The sequence below is a fragment of the Hyla sarda genome, chromosome 1, assembly GCF_029499605.1.
Source record: "Hyla sarda isolate aHylSar1 chromosome 1, aHylSar1.hap1, whole genome shotgun sequence".
NCBI lineage: Eukaryota > Metazoa > Chordata > Amphibia > Anura > Hylidae > Hyla > Hyla sarda.
In genome coordinates, this window is record NC_079189.1 from 290,215,981 (window position 1) to 290,229,970 (window position 13,990).

A 13,990-nucleotide genomic window follows, 5' to 3' on the forward strand; every position below is an offset into this window, starting at 1 on the left:
AGCAGTAACTAATTTTATTTTATATGTTTTGTAAAGGTTATTTCACTTTTAATTATGTGTATATTTTCATTATACTAAATTGAGTCACAAGAGTTGTTATGCATTCATTTTCATAATAATTTTTTTTTATCATACAATAAATATTTTTAAATTACTACTTGGCTTCTAGAGTCCATGCAACCTTGAGCACTATACAATTTTACTACTTTACAATTTTCTTCAGACAGAGAGTATAGGTTTCTATTGGTTTGCTTAAGTTTTAGTTTACAGGAATTAGGTGAGCCTCTCCCATTTTTCTGTTTTTATAAGTACAATGTTCTGGTGGTATTTTATAGAGCGGATTTTCCAAGCCACCTCGAAAATTCCACAGTGTGCATTCTGCAGTGGAATCCCATTGCAGCATCACAATATCCGAGCAGAATTTCAAAACGAAATTCCACTTGGAAATTCTGTAGGGTGAACCCGGTCTTAGGGTGTCACTGGAGGCTTTTCCCAAAAAACAGAGGTTAGCTGTCCAGCTTCTGTACTAGTGTGGAAAACTAAACAAGATGTAACGCTAGTCTGTGCTCTAAGGTTGGTATTAGATAGGCACATTGTTGCCCAATGTGATCGCTGATCAGCAATATTATCGCTAGTTTAATAAGTCTACCACATGGCTACAGGCAACACTGCACGAACAATCACTTATCGATCATGGAGCCCTTGACTTCTACTATTCATTGGCCGCACATGCCCTATTATACGGGTATATGTGAGGCCAATGTCAAAACCACGTGATCAGCCGATGAACAGTCCTATTTGTTGGCTGATTGCTGGGCCATACAAGGTGATTATTGGTCTGTCTGACAGATAATGGTCCCATGTAATATGGCCCTAACAAAGCTGTACGGGGTAACACAGATGTATAGTAAGCATATCTTGACAGTGGATAAGGGTGTCAGTTCACAGGCTGTGTTCAGAGGCACATAGGTTAAAAACACTTTAGCTGGGTGGGATTTTCATCATTGTATATTGGGGAAGTCCCGATACTGGTAACAGGACAGATACTGGACATTTGCACGAGTATATGTACTTGTGCAAATGACTCTGATACCTAATCCGATACCTGCTAGGACCTGGCACTGCTGGCAGGTATCATGGAGGTGCCCTGTGAACGTTACCCGAACTATGCAGCGTGCTCAGCAGCTGAGCCTGCGTCATAGCCAGGACCTGTGACAAATGGCGGACATCAGTGATCACGTTAGTTGTGGCGTCTAAAAGTCTTGAGATTAATTGCTGGTTAGCTCAGGGATGCTGATTGGCATCACCATGGTGAAATCACGGTGTCCTGATCAGCTGAGAGGATGGCTGGAGGTCCCTTACCATGCTCTGTGCTGTCCGATCGTCGCTCCTATACTGCTGCCAGCCATGGAAGGCAGTAGTAAAGGAGCGCAGATAACACTGATCAATTGTATACTATGGCATTGCATTGATCAGTGTATGCAATCTACAGATTGACAAATGAAAGACTTCGGCACTGCCTACTTCTGCACCTCTCTGTAACTGGATACAAGGTCACTATTGCGGTTGAGCTTAGTGGCTATGTGGTGCTCTGGCTTGTGGAAGTGAAATATTGTAACGAACTTGATAGAAGAAATGAAAAGCCGGCAACTCACCAATCTTCCAACTTCTGCAAATTTATTTGCACATACTCACAACAATCAGTACATCATGGGGGGACGCATAGATGTAATGGGGCCCGTCGAAGCACTAAATAGTGCGAAACATCGTTGTCACCTCTCAGTGGTACCCCCCATTACATCTATGCATCCCCCCATGATGTACTGATTGTTGTGGGTATGTGCAAATAAATTTGCAGAAGTTGGAAGATTGGTGAGTTGCCGGCTTTTCATTTCTTCTATCAAGTTCGTTACAATCTACAGATTGCATGTCATAATCCCCTATGGGGACAAAAAAAATAGTAAATAAAAAAAATAAAGTGTCAAAAAATATTAATAATAATAAATGTGAATTAAGTCCTTCCCTAATAAAAAATTAAATCCTCCCATTTTTCAAAACGTTTAAAGAAAATAAAAAAATATATATTTTTTTACCTGTTAAGGACGTAGGGCTTTAAAAGAAAAAAAAAGTTAATAAACGTGAATGAATCACTTCCTAATAAAAGTATGAATCCCCCTCCATTTTCCCATTTTTTTAAATAAAATTATGTAATAAAAAATTAAAATAATCCTATGCGGTACCACCACATTGGAGTACACGTAAAAAAATACAAAAGTCCAAAATTGTGGATTTTTGGTCACTTAATATACCGTAAAAAAAGTTAATATAAAGTCCCATCAAAACAAAAATTATACCAATAAAAACTATAGACCATGGCACAAAAAATGAGCCCTCATACCGCCCCATATGCGGAAAAATAAAATAAAAGTTATAGGGGTCAGAAGATGACAATTTTAAACATACTAATTTTGGTGCATGTAGTTATAATTTTTTTTTTTAAAGTAGTAAAATAAAACGAAATAAATAAATAAAGTGTGATTTTTACCAAAAAGTGCTCTGCATAGAAACGGAAGCCCCCAAAAATTACAAAATGAAGTGTTTTTTTTTTAAATTCCCCCTCCACAAATAAGTTTTTTTTTTTGTTTCGCCACAGATTAGGTTATAAAATAAGTGATGTCAATACACAGTACAATTGGTAACGCAAAAAACAAGCCCTTATATGGGTCTGTAGGTGCAAAATTGAAAACATTAAGATTTTTAAAAGTGGAGGAGCAAAAAACGAAAGTGCAAAAAGGAAAATTGGCTGTGTCCTTAACCCCTTAAGAATGCAGGGTTTTTCTGTTTTTGCATTTTCGTTTTTTTCCTCATCACCTTCTAAAAGTCATAACGCTTTCAATTTTGTACAAACAGGCCCATATGAGGGCTTTTTTTTAGCGCCACCAATTGTACATTATAATGACATCAATCATTTCACTATGAAATTTACAGCAAAACCAGAAACAAATACTTATGCGGCAACATTGAAAAAAAAACAAAACGCCATTTTGTAAATTTTGGGGGCTTCCGATTCTATGCAGTGCACTTTTCGGTAAAAATAACACCATAACTTTAGTCTGTAGGTCCATATGGTTACAAGGATACCAAATTTATATAGGTTTTATTTTATTTTACTAAAATATATATATATATATATATATATATATATATATATATATATATATATATAATTATAACTACATCAATTATAACTACACCAAAATTAATATGTGTAAAATTGTCATCTTCTGACCCCTATAACTTTTTATTTTTCTAAATATGGGGCGGTATGAGGGCTCATTTTTTGCGCCGTGATCTGAAGTTTTTATTGATACCATATTTGTTTTGATCAGACTTTTTGAACGCTTTGTATACATTTTTTAAGGGTATACAAAGTGACCAAAAATACACAATTTTGGACTTTGGAATTTTTTTTACGTGTACACCATTGACCATGCGGTTTAATTAACATTATATTTTTATAGTTCGGACATTTATGAAAGCGGTGATACCACATGTTTATTTTTATTATGCTTACATATTTTTTATATGGAATTTGGGAAAAGGGGGGTGATTCAAACTTTTAATATGAAAGGGGTTAATGTTTTTTTTTTTTTAAACTTTTTAATTACATTTTATTTTTATTTTTTAAACACTTTTAGTCCCCTTAGGGGACATTTAGGAGGAATCCGTAGATTTCTCATACAGATCAATGTGATTCCATAGAACCATATTGATCTGTGTGCTCTGCGCCTGATTGATAAAGCCTGGTTCAGCCAGGCTCTATCAATCAAAGAGAAAGGACAGCGGCAGTCTAAAGGGTTAATAGCTGGCTGCGGCAATCGCCACATGTCAGCTATTAATGCCGGCCCCCAGCTACAGGAATCAGTTGGGGGCCAGCCGGTATGGCGCGGGCTCGAGTCGGGAGCCCGCGTCATACACCGTTTGCCTTGCAGGACGAGCCGGCTTGTCCTTAGATGGCAACCAGTTAAAGCGTACCTGTCGCCAAAAAAACTTTTTATATTTTGTTAATCAATGTATTGGAAACAACTTTTTAATTACATGTGATTAACAAAAATGTATCTTAATTTTTTTTATTTTTTACTTTTAAAAAACGACCACTAGGGGTCTCCCTACATTTCCAGGCACATAGAGTTCGGACTCATGCCGGCCTGGCAGCATGAGTCTGAAATCTCAGCGAAGCCGGACACTGAAGAGCACAGCGCAGCTACCCACCTGTCAATCAGACAGGCAGGAGCGAGCGCTGTGCCAGCCGCTTCATCTGGCCAAATGTCAGCACAGAAGAGGATTAGATCTTGTGCACTCTGTGTCCCGAAGCAGTCATTCTTTGTCCCGTAGTAGCAAGGCAGCACGTCGGGACACAGAGCACATCAGTCCCGACGCGCTGCCACTAGGGTGACCACATTTCCTAACTGCCATTCAGGGACACTTACTTTCACAAGTGCATTTCATCAAGACTCCGCCCCTAGCCCCACCTCTGCCCCACCCCTATTCCCGCCCAGTATGCATATGAATATTTGCCATAGAAAGTAATAGGGGGTGCAGTGCGCTTGAGGCTATGGGGTACTTTGAGGGATGGCAATGCCAATCACCTTAACTACACCGAGGGGGAGATTTATCAAAACTTGTGCAGAGGAAAAGTTGTCTAGTTGCCCATAGCAACCAGTCAAATTGCTTCTCTCATTTTTCAGAGGCCTTTTCAAAAATGAAAGAAATGATCTGATTGGTTGCTATGGGCAACTCAGCAACTTTTCTTCTGGACAGGTTTGATGAATCTCCCCCCACCCAAGTGCCTTGAAACACTGAACTCCTCCTTTTTGTGCCAACTTGGGATCTCTGTCTGTGATACCCAGTCCAACTTGGCTCCAGCCTCCACTCCCCTTTAATGGGGTACTCCGGTGGGAAAACTTTTTTTTTTAAATCAACTGGTGCCAGAAAGTTTAACAGATTTGTAAATTACTTCTATTAAAAATTCGTAATCCTTCCAGTACGATTAGCTGCTGTATACTACAGAGGAAATTCTCTTCTATTTGGGATTTCTTTTCTGTCACGACCACAGTGCTCTCTGCTAACACCTCTGTCCATTTTGGGAAATGTCCAGAGTAGCATATGTTTGCTATGGGTATTTTCTTCTGCTCTGGACAGTTCCTAAAATGGACAGAGGTGTCAGCAGAGAGCACTGTGGTCGTGACAGAAAATAAATCCCAAATAGAAAAGAAATTGTTCTGTAGTATACAGATGCTAATAAAGTAATTTAAATATCTGTTTAACTTTCTGGTACCAGTTGATTTAAAAAAAAAAAAAGAAGTTTTTAACAGGAGTACCTGCCTTTCACCGCTCACTACATGATGGCACAGTCAGATATATAACTCATCTCTGACATCATATAGTGAGCGGTGAAAGGCAGGTAGAAAATAGCAACTAGTCCATTTATAAGCCACACACTTAACCTTTTTTGCCTCCTGCTTGGGTGAGGTGAGGCCTCTTAGATTTATTACAGAAATAGCACAGCAGCACAGAGTATTTCTGGAGAGAACTGTAGTGAGGCAGACTGTCTGAAATACAAGCGGGGCCCTGTACACTGAGGACAAGCGGGGCCCTGTACACTGAGGACAAGCGGGGCCCTGTACACTGAGGACAAGCGGGGCCCTGTACACTGAGGACAAGCGGGGCCCTGTACACTGAGGACAAGCGGGGCCCTGTACACTGAGGACAAGCGGGGCCCTGTACACTGAGGACAAGCGGGGCCCTGTACACTGAGGACAAGCGGGGCCCTGTACACTGAGGACAAGCGGGGCCCTGTACACTGAGGACAAGCGGGGCCCTGTACACTGAGGACAAGCGGGGCCCTGTACACTGAGGACAAGCGGGGCCCTGTACACTGAGGACAAGCGGGGCCCTGTACACTGAGGACATGCGGGGCCCTGTACACTGAGGACAAGCGGGGCCCTGTACACTGAGGACAAGAGGGGCCCTGTACACTGAGGACAAGCAGGGCCCCGCTGTACACTGAGGAAAAACGGGGTTCCGTACCTGAGGACAAGCGGGCCCTGTACAAGAGAGGGCGCGAGCAAAGCGGCGGACGCACAGTGAGCTCCGACGTGGTGCTGCGGCGATTAGACGTGAAAGCGCCACTCCCAGGAAGCCACTGTGGTTCTCTTACAGGGCTGCCGTGGCTGTTTGGGAGATGCCAAACAGCAGCTAGCAGCACCGTTCTCCGGGCCCGGGTGTGTGCCGGGCAATTAGTGGGCCCTTTTCCCCGTAAGGCCTTCGGACGAGGGCCGAATGGACCGGCCTGTCAGTCCGCCCCTGGAAGTGACTATCTAGCACAGCACTGCAGCGGTCGGCGGCTCACGGGCTCAGATCATTCCGGGACACTGCATTGTCCCGGAATGAGGGTGGCCGGGACCCGGGACAGACTCTCCAAATACGGGACTGTCCCGGGCGATCCGGGACACGTGGTCACCCTAGCTGCCGCGCTACTACAGGACAATGAATGACTGCTTCGGGACACAGAGCGTACAAGTCCCGCAATGCTGCTGCGCTCACTCACCTTGCTGGGGAGATCTATTGTTACACTCTGATGTTGAAGAGGGAGAAGAGAGGAAGTGCGGACTGACAGGCTTCAGATGACGTCAAGCCTGCCGGGCCACGCCCCCTTCCTCCCTCACGGCAGGAGCCTGAGCAGCCACAGGGGGATCTAAAAAATTTATTTATATGAGGTTTTGGGTAAAAATATAGACAGGGTTAGAGTCAGCGAGAGTCAGGGACAGATTGGGGGGAGGGATTAGGGACAGCTTAGTTGATGTCTTTAAAGGACATCTGTAGTGCAATATAACTGATCCCCTAAGTTAGAGATCGCGGTGGGGGTCCGAGTGCTGGGGCCCTCCTGGACGGGGCTGCGGCAGTATGCAGGAAGTGCAGTATCGTCCCCAACAGAAAGTCGCGGCAGACATGCCCACTCCATGTATCTCTATGGGATACATGGAGGGGGATGTCAGCCGCCGCGTCATGCGGGGAGGGAACGCCCCCTTTCCAGCAGACTGCCACGGCCCCGTACAGAAGATCGTGGGGGGGCCCCACCGCCCGACCCCCCCCGTGATCTATAACTTACAGATGTCCTTTAAGGCCAAACTGGGCTGAGTCCTTCAGGGGTTAATATACAAAAAAAAAAAGCCCTTCCTCTTATAAGAGAAAAAAAACACAACCCTTTTTCCCGTTATACTAGAAATAACAAAAAAAAACACGTATCAGTGATTGGTATTGTCGACTAATGAAAAAAAAAGTATCAGTACTTGTACTCTGTCTTAAAAATAAGGTATGGAGACCTCTCTACTGTATATGATAATACCCATGCTCCTGTGTACCAAACAGACCCTTTTCTGTTCCTGCTAGCATATTACCTCCCATCCACCTTGTTTCTACTGGATCTTATGTATTACTTCGACATCACATGTGAATTAGATTTTTATTTCTACTGTGATGTTATTTATCAGCCAATTAGTTATCACAACTGGCAGGAAGGAGCGCTTAGCTGATATGGCCACATTTAAAGGACATCTATAGTGCAAAATAACTTATCCCCTATCCGAAGGATAGGGGATAAGTTATAGATCGCGGGGGGTCCGAGCGCTGGGGCCCCCCGTGATCTCTGGTACGGGGCCGTGGCAATATATAGGAAAGTGGGCGTTCCGTCCCCGCATGACGCAGCGGCCGACACGCCCCCTCCATGTACCCCATAGAGATACAGGAGGGGGAGTGTCTGGCGCGGCTTTCTGCTGGGGACGAAACTTCACTTCCTGCAGACTTACGCGGCCCGTCCAGGAGATCCCAGGGGCCCCAGCGCTCGGACCCCCCGCAATCTATAACTTATCCCCTATCCTTTGGATAGGGGATAAGTTATTTTGCGCTGGAGTACTCCTTTAAGTAAACAGCAAGCGCATGCCCACCAAGCCTGCAGTAGGTTGGCATATAAGGTATTAGGTTTTCATTGCAAGATCTTTCCTCACATGTTCAAATAAGGCCATAACTTTTCCCAAAAGCATGTCTTCATAAGAAGTGTTACCAGCTCTTCATAATACTCCCCTCTGTTTAACCCCTTAAGGGCACAGCCCATTTTGGCCTTAAGGACTCAGTTCAACTTCTAAAAATCGTAACTCTTTTATATTTCCATCCATAGACTAGTATGAGGGCTTTTTTTTGTGCGACCAGTTGTCCGTTGTAATGCCATCACTCATTTTACCATAAAAAGTATGGCGCAACCAAAAAAAATACTATTTGTGTGGGAAAATTGAAAAGAAAACTGCAATTTTGCTAAGTTTTGTTTTCACACTGTGCAATTTATGGTAAAAATGACATGTTTTCTTTATCCAGATCAATACGATTAAAATGATACCCATGATTACATACTTTTCTATTATTGTACCGCTTTAAAAAAAAAAAAAACGCAAACTTTTTAACCAAATCCCTCTATTTTAAAGACCTATAACTTTCATTTTTCGGTGGTATGAGGGCTCATTTTCTTTGCACCATGATCTGTACTTTTTATTGATACCACGTTTGCATTTATGAAACTTTTAATTAATTTTTTGGAATATAAAGTGACAAAAAAAAAAAGCAGCAATTTAGTTATTTTTTTTTTTGTTTTTTTTTTTACACATTTAAGCCGTTCACTGTACGGGATCATTAACATTAACATTTTATGCTTTTTGGGGGTAAAATGGGAAAACGGGACTATTTACATTTTTATTAAGGGAGGAGATTTTTCAAGTTTTAAGAAACTTTTTTCAATTTTTTCTTATTTGTACACTTTTTATGTCCCCATAGGGGACTATTTATAGCAATCATTTGATTGCGAATACTGTTTAATACTATGCATAGGGTACTGATCAGTGTTATCAGCGATCTTTTGCTCTGGTCTGCTCGAGCAATTACTGGCGGGTCCCTGGCTGCTGATAGCAACTGGGACCTGCAGTGCATAAAACGAGCACAACTCCAATGCTCGCGATCATGTACAGGACATAAATGTATGTCCTGGTGCGTTAAGTACCAAGACGTACATTTTCGTCCGTAGTTGTTAACGGGTTAAGGCAACTTACCCACATACAAAATCCACAATGCTATCCTTGGTATTGTTTCTAGAGATGAGCGAACTTACAGTAAATTCGATTCGTCACAAACTTCTCGGCTCGGCAGTTGATGACTTATCCTGCATAAATTAGTTCAGGTTTCAGGTGCTCCGGTGGGCTGGAAAAGGTGGATACATTCCTAGGAAAGATTCTCCTAGGACTGTATCCACCTTTTCCAGCCCACGGGAGCACCTGAAAGCTGAACTCATTTATGCAGGATAAGTCATCAACTGCCGAGCAGAGAAGTTCGTGACGAATCGAATTTACTGTAAGTTCGCTCATCTCTAATTGTTTTACTTTGGAGTTCTTTACTTGTGTGCATTCATATTCAAGAATATTAATAACAAAATGAAAGAAAAATGTGTCTGTGTTTTAGGGGTTTAAAGCCACTTACTTATAGCTGCAGTGCAGTAATCCATAAAGGATCCATAAAACGAACCACAGCCTATAAAAGTGAAAAGAAAAAAAAGTTATAAGTTGATAAAAATATATATATAGTAATGAATAGACCTGAAAATTAACATAGCATATAAAATGGGAAACATGCTATGAAAAAAAGGGATAGAGTGCTGCTAAATATAGGACACTCCCAATGAGAATGCACAAAGCTTGTGCTGACATGCTGCTCCATGCACAGGGAGAGAATGGGCCCCGTTCTGGAGATTGTGAAGGGGTCACAGAAATCGTACTGCGGACAGGGGATAGGTTTTGTAGTGGAGTACCCCTTTAATCTACATAGTCTGAAGTAGGAGAAGATAAAAATAAAACAGAGAAATAACAAAACAGACCAGCCAATTACACATTGGTATTCCAGAGTAGAAAGGTAGCAGATGGGATCTTAATGGAGCAAGAAAGTATCAGAGGAACTTAGAACACGGCAGGAAGAGAAAGCATATAAACAATATAATCGGAGCCTGGATGGTGCAAATAACCATGCAGTCTAGGAAGGGGAACACTTCACATTTCATCACACAGGCTGCACAAGAATAGAGGAAGGATGTATACAGGATTCCCACAGTTTCCGGTTAAAAAACAATTCACACTGTCTAAGTCAAAATGCATTTAAAAAAGGCAAACGGCAAAACCATTTAACCAATCTTCTAACAACCTCCCTCGATCTATTACTGTCCATTACTATAACCATGCCACCTGTAGCTTTGCTTAAAGGGGTACTCCGGCCCTAAGACATCTTATCCCCTATCCAAAGGATAGGCGATGTCTGATCGCGGGGGTCCCGCCGCTGGGGACCCCGCTATCTCACATGCAGCACCCACCTCTGGGAGCTGCACGCAGACTCCGAGGCTGCAGTGCTGCGTGCAGCTCCCAGAGAGAGGTGCTGCATGTGAGATAGCGGGGGTCCCCAGCGGTGGGACCCCCCCGCGATCAGACATCTTATCCCCTATCCAAAGGATAGGGGATAAGATGTCTTAGGGCCGGAGTACCCCTTTATGTCATGAGAGGCTGTTTTACAATGCATATAAGAAGCACTCCAGATTTGCCCATATCACCTAATCCTTCATCGCCATTTGGTTTATTCCAGAATAACTGCGTTTCATCACAGTAACTTGGTCATGTGATCACCTGTCTCACCCACAATCAGTGTTTAATGTGCAGAACAGGATGTCAGTTCTAGGTTCTGACTTCCTGTTGACTACAGGAATACATCATCAGATTCCCAGCTTACAGACCCATCAGCTTCCAGCTACATCTGCTATCTATGGGATCAAGATATATATTTATAGTAGTTATACATCATTTTCCCAAAATTGCTGCAAATAAGGGTCCATTTACTGCAATTGTGCAGTAAAATAGAAAAATGCTGTAAAAATTCAATGTGTACAAACAGCCTAGACTTCAAATCTTTATAAAATTCCTCAATTGTGATTATAGGTCAAATCACTTTTGCCTACTAGACACTTTAACCCCTTAAGGACACAGACCATTTTGAGGCCAATTTTATTTTAGTTTTTTCCTCTTCGCCTTCTAAAAATCATAACTCTTTTATATTTCCATTCACAGCTTGAATGAGGGCTTGTTTTCTGTGTGATCAATTGTACTTTGTAATGACATCAATCATTTTACCATAAAATATATGGCAAAACTAAAATAAATATCATTTGTGTGGAGTATATTGAAAAGAAAACGGCAATTTTGCTAATTTTGAAAGGTTTTCACACTGTACACTTTATGATAAAAATTACGTTTTCTTTTTTCTGTGAGGTAATACGATAAATTTAAATTTTTTTCCATATACGGGGCTGTATGAGGGCTCATTCTTTGAGCCAAGATCTGTAGTTTTTTTTATTTTTTACTTGTACCACTTGTATGTGTGACTTTTTAATTGCTTTTATAAAAAAAAATTGAAATGTGATGTTACAAAAAAGTTTTGGCCTTTTTTTTTCTTTTTAAACGTTTTTGCTGTTCCCTATAGAGAATCCTTAACATTATATTTCAACAGTTCAGACATTTATGCACGTGCCAAAACCAAATAATGTTTGTTAATTATTATTTTTTTTTGCTTTTTGGAATAAAATGAAAAAAGAGGCCATTTAAATTTTTATTGGGGGGAGGGGCTTTTTCCTTTTTTTTTTTTTGAACACTTAAAATGTACCTATATATTTCCCTATATATAGCAATCCTTAGATTGCAGATACTGATCAGTGCTATGCATATGCCATAGACAACGGCATCCCAGGGGTTAATGGGGGACATCAGCACGATCGCTGATTTCCATCATTATTGGTGGGTCTCTGGCTCCTGATAGCAGCCAGGAGCTGCCGTGCATGATGAGAGCACTGCTCCGATGGTGCGTTAAGTACCAGGACACCAGGATGTACATTTATGTCCTGTGTTGTTAAGGGGTTGAATAAGAAGACATCAAAACTGTACAGTGTGAACTGACCTCAACCCACTTGTGAATCTTACATGGGTAACCTCCAGCACCAACAGCCAAAAGAGTTGAACAGGTGCAGTGATAATACCCCTTCCAATCTCTGTGCACAGCTAGAGAATTCAAGGCTACATTATTAAGTCATTCCAGTAATGGATTTACAATCAGATATGGCTGAAAACCCATGCCTGCCACATCCGCTAAAACACGCAAGCTGAAGGCATGTACCAGAACCTCTGCATTATTCTGTAATGCACTAAAAATTTCCATTAAGCAGTGTCCAGCCAAATCGATTTAACATAAGCACCAATACATGTCCTGGCGTAACCATTAAATGGATCCATAAACACTCCTCTCCATTTACCTGACAGTAACCGCGTGTCATTTTGGCCTTTGTTCGGACCATACGTGTTCTGGGTTTATTGGATGGAATTGTGCACACCTCCAGGCTTGTTCTATTGAGCTGGATTTCATAAAGAAAACATATACCATGTGGTATATGTTTTTTTTTTAAACATGGTACCCTATGTATGATGGATTTCACTAAGTGGCATCAGTCATAGGTATACGTTGAAAATAGTGCTGGGCATCAGTCATAGGTATACGTTGAAAATAGTACTGGTTCATACCAAATACCGACATTTTTTTCCTGCACTATATGAATTTTTCCCATACCGCAATACCGGTTGGGCCCCTTTACCGTTACATACCGTGGAACCGCCATAACTTACAAAAATGCCGTGATACACATTTTTGGTCATACCGCCCAGCTCTAGTTGAAAATACATGTTGGGAACTTACCATGACGTATACATCTGACAGACATTGCTTAAGGCCATGTGAAAACAGCCTAACAACAAATGAATCTCTAAGGCTTTAAGAGGGAACATATATGCACAGAGTAAGGCAACAGATGGTGTCCTTCTGACATTGGTTGACCTGTTATACCTATTCTTTTCCAAGTATTAATTCAGTCTATAAAGGTAGATGAGATGGGACATATAATAATGCTGTTCCCATATGAAAAATATATGAACATGACAAAAAGAGAGAAGTCTCTAAGCTCACTTCTATGACAGGATGCAGATCTGAAAAGAAGTAAGACACTCACCCAAGCGGATTCTGTAGTCAGATATTAGAGAGTTACACCAGTCAATGGACTTGCCAAAATCTTTGCGAGCATTTTCCTTACAGGATGACAAAAAAGAATTGAGAATGAATGAATATGCAAGAAAATATCTGCAAGATTGTGTCATCACATAGGTTTTCTATAAGGGATGTCCCAATACCGATACTAGTATCGGTATTGGAACCGATACTGGACATTTGCACGAGTACTTGTACCCCACGCCCCCGCCGGCAGGTATCACGGAGTTGCCCTGTGCTATGCAGCGCATGAACTATGCATCGTGCGTCATAGCTGGGACCTTTGGCTAATGCCGAACATCACTGATCGCGTAATGTCTGGCATTAAGCCTTTAGACAACATGATCAAAGTTGATTGCGGCATCTAAAAGTCCTGAAATAACTGCTGATAGCTCAGGGATGCGGATCAGGATCACCGTGGTGAAATAGCTGCGTCCTGATCAGCTGAGAGGACGGCCGGAGGTCCCTTACCATGCTCCGTGCCATCCGATCGTCGGTGCTACACTTCTGCCAGCCATGGCAGGCAGTAGTAAAGGAGCGCCAGTAACACTAATCAATGTTATTCTATGGCACAGCATTGATTATTGTATGCAATCTACAGAAAAAATTGCTAAAATAAATTTATCCAAAATGTTATAATAAATGTGAATTCCCCCCCCCCCCCATTCAAAAAGTTTAAAGGGGTACTCCCCCCCCCCCTAGACATCTTATCCCCTATCCAAAGGATAAAGGATAAGATGTCTGATCGTGGGGGTCCGGCTGTGATGTC

General features: G+C 41.9%; 1 protein-coding gene across 16 annotated transcripts in view; it reads right to left on the minus strand.

Annotated features, from left to right (window-relative positions):
• PWWP3A (PWWP domain containing 3A, DNA repair factor) overlaps positions 1-13,990 on the minus strand; it is a 93,741-nt gene that overhangs the window by 15,709 nt on the left and 64,042 nt on the right. For 15 of the 16 annotated variants that reach the window (XM_056517005.1, XM_056516946.1, XM_056516996.1 and 12 more), the window contains 2 exons: positions 13,187-13,262; positions 9,580-9,630 (listed from right to left, as the gene is read on the minus strand). In XM_056517005.1, the coding sequence (XP_056372980.1) occupies positions 9,580-9,630; positions 13,187-13,262 (127 nt within the window). The remainder of the gene's footprint in view (positions 1-9,579; positions 9,631-13,186; positions 13,263-13,990) is intronic. The other variant, XM_056516967.1, reaches the window with a different exon arrangement.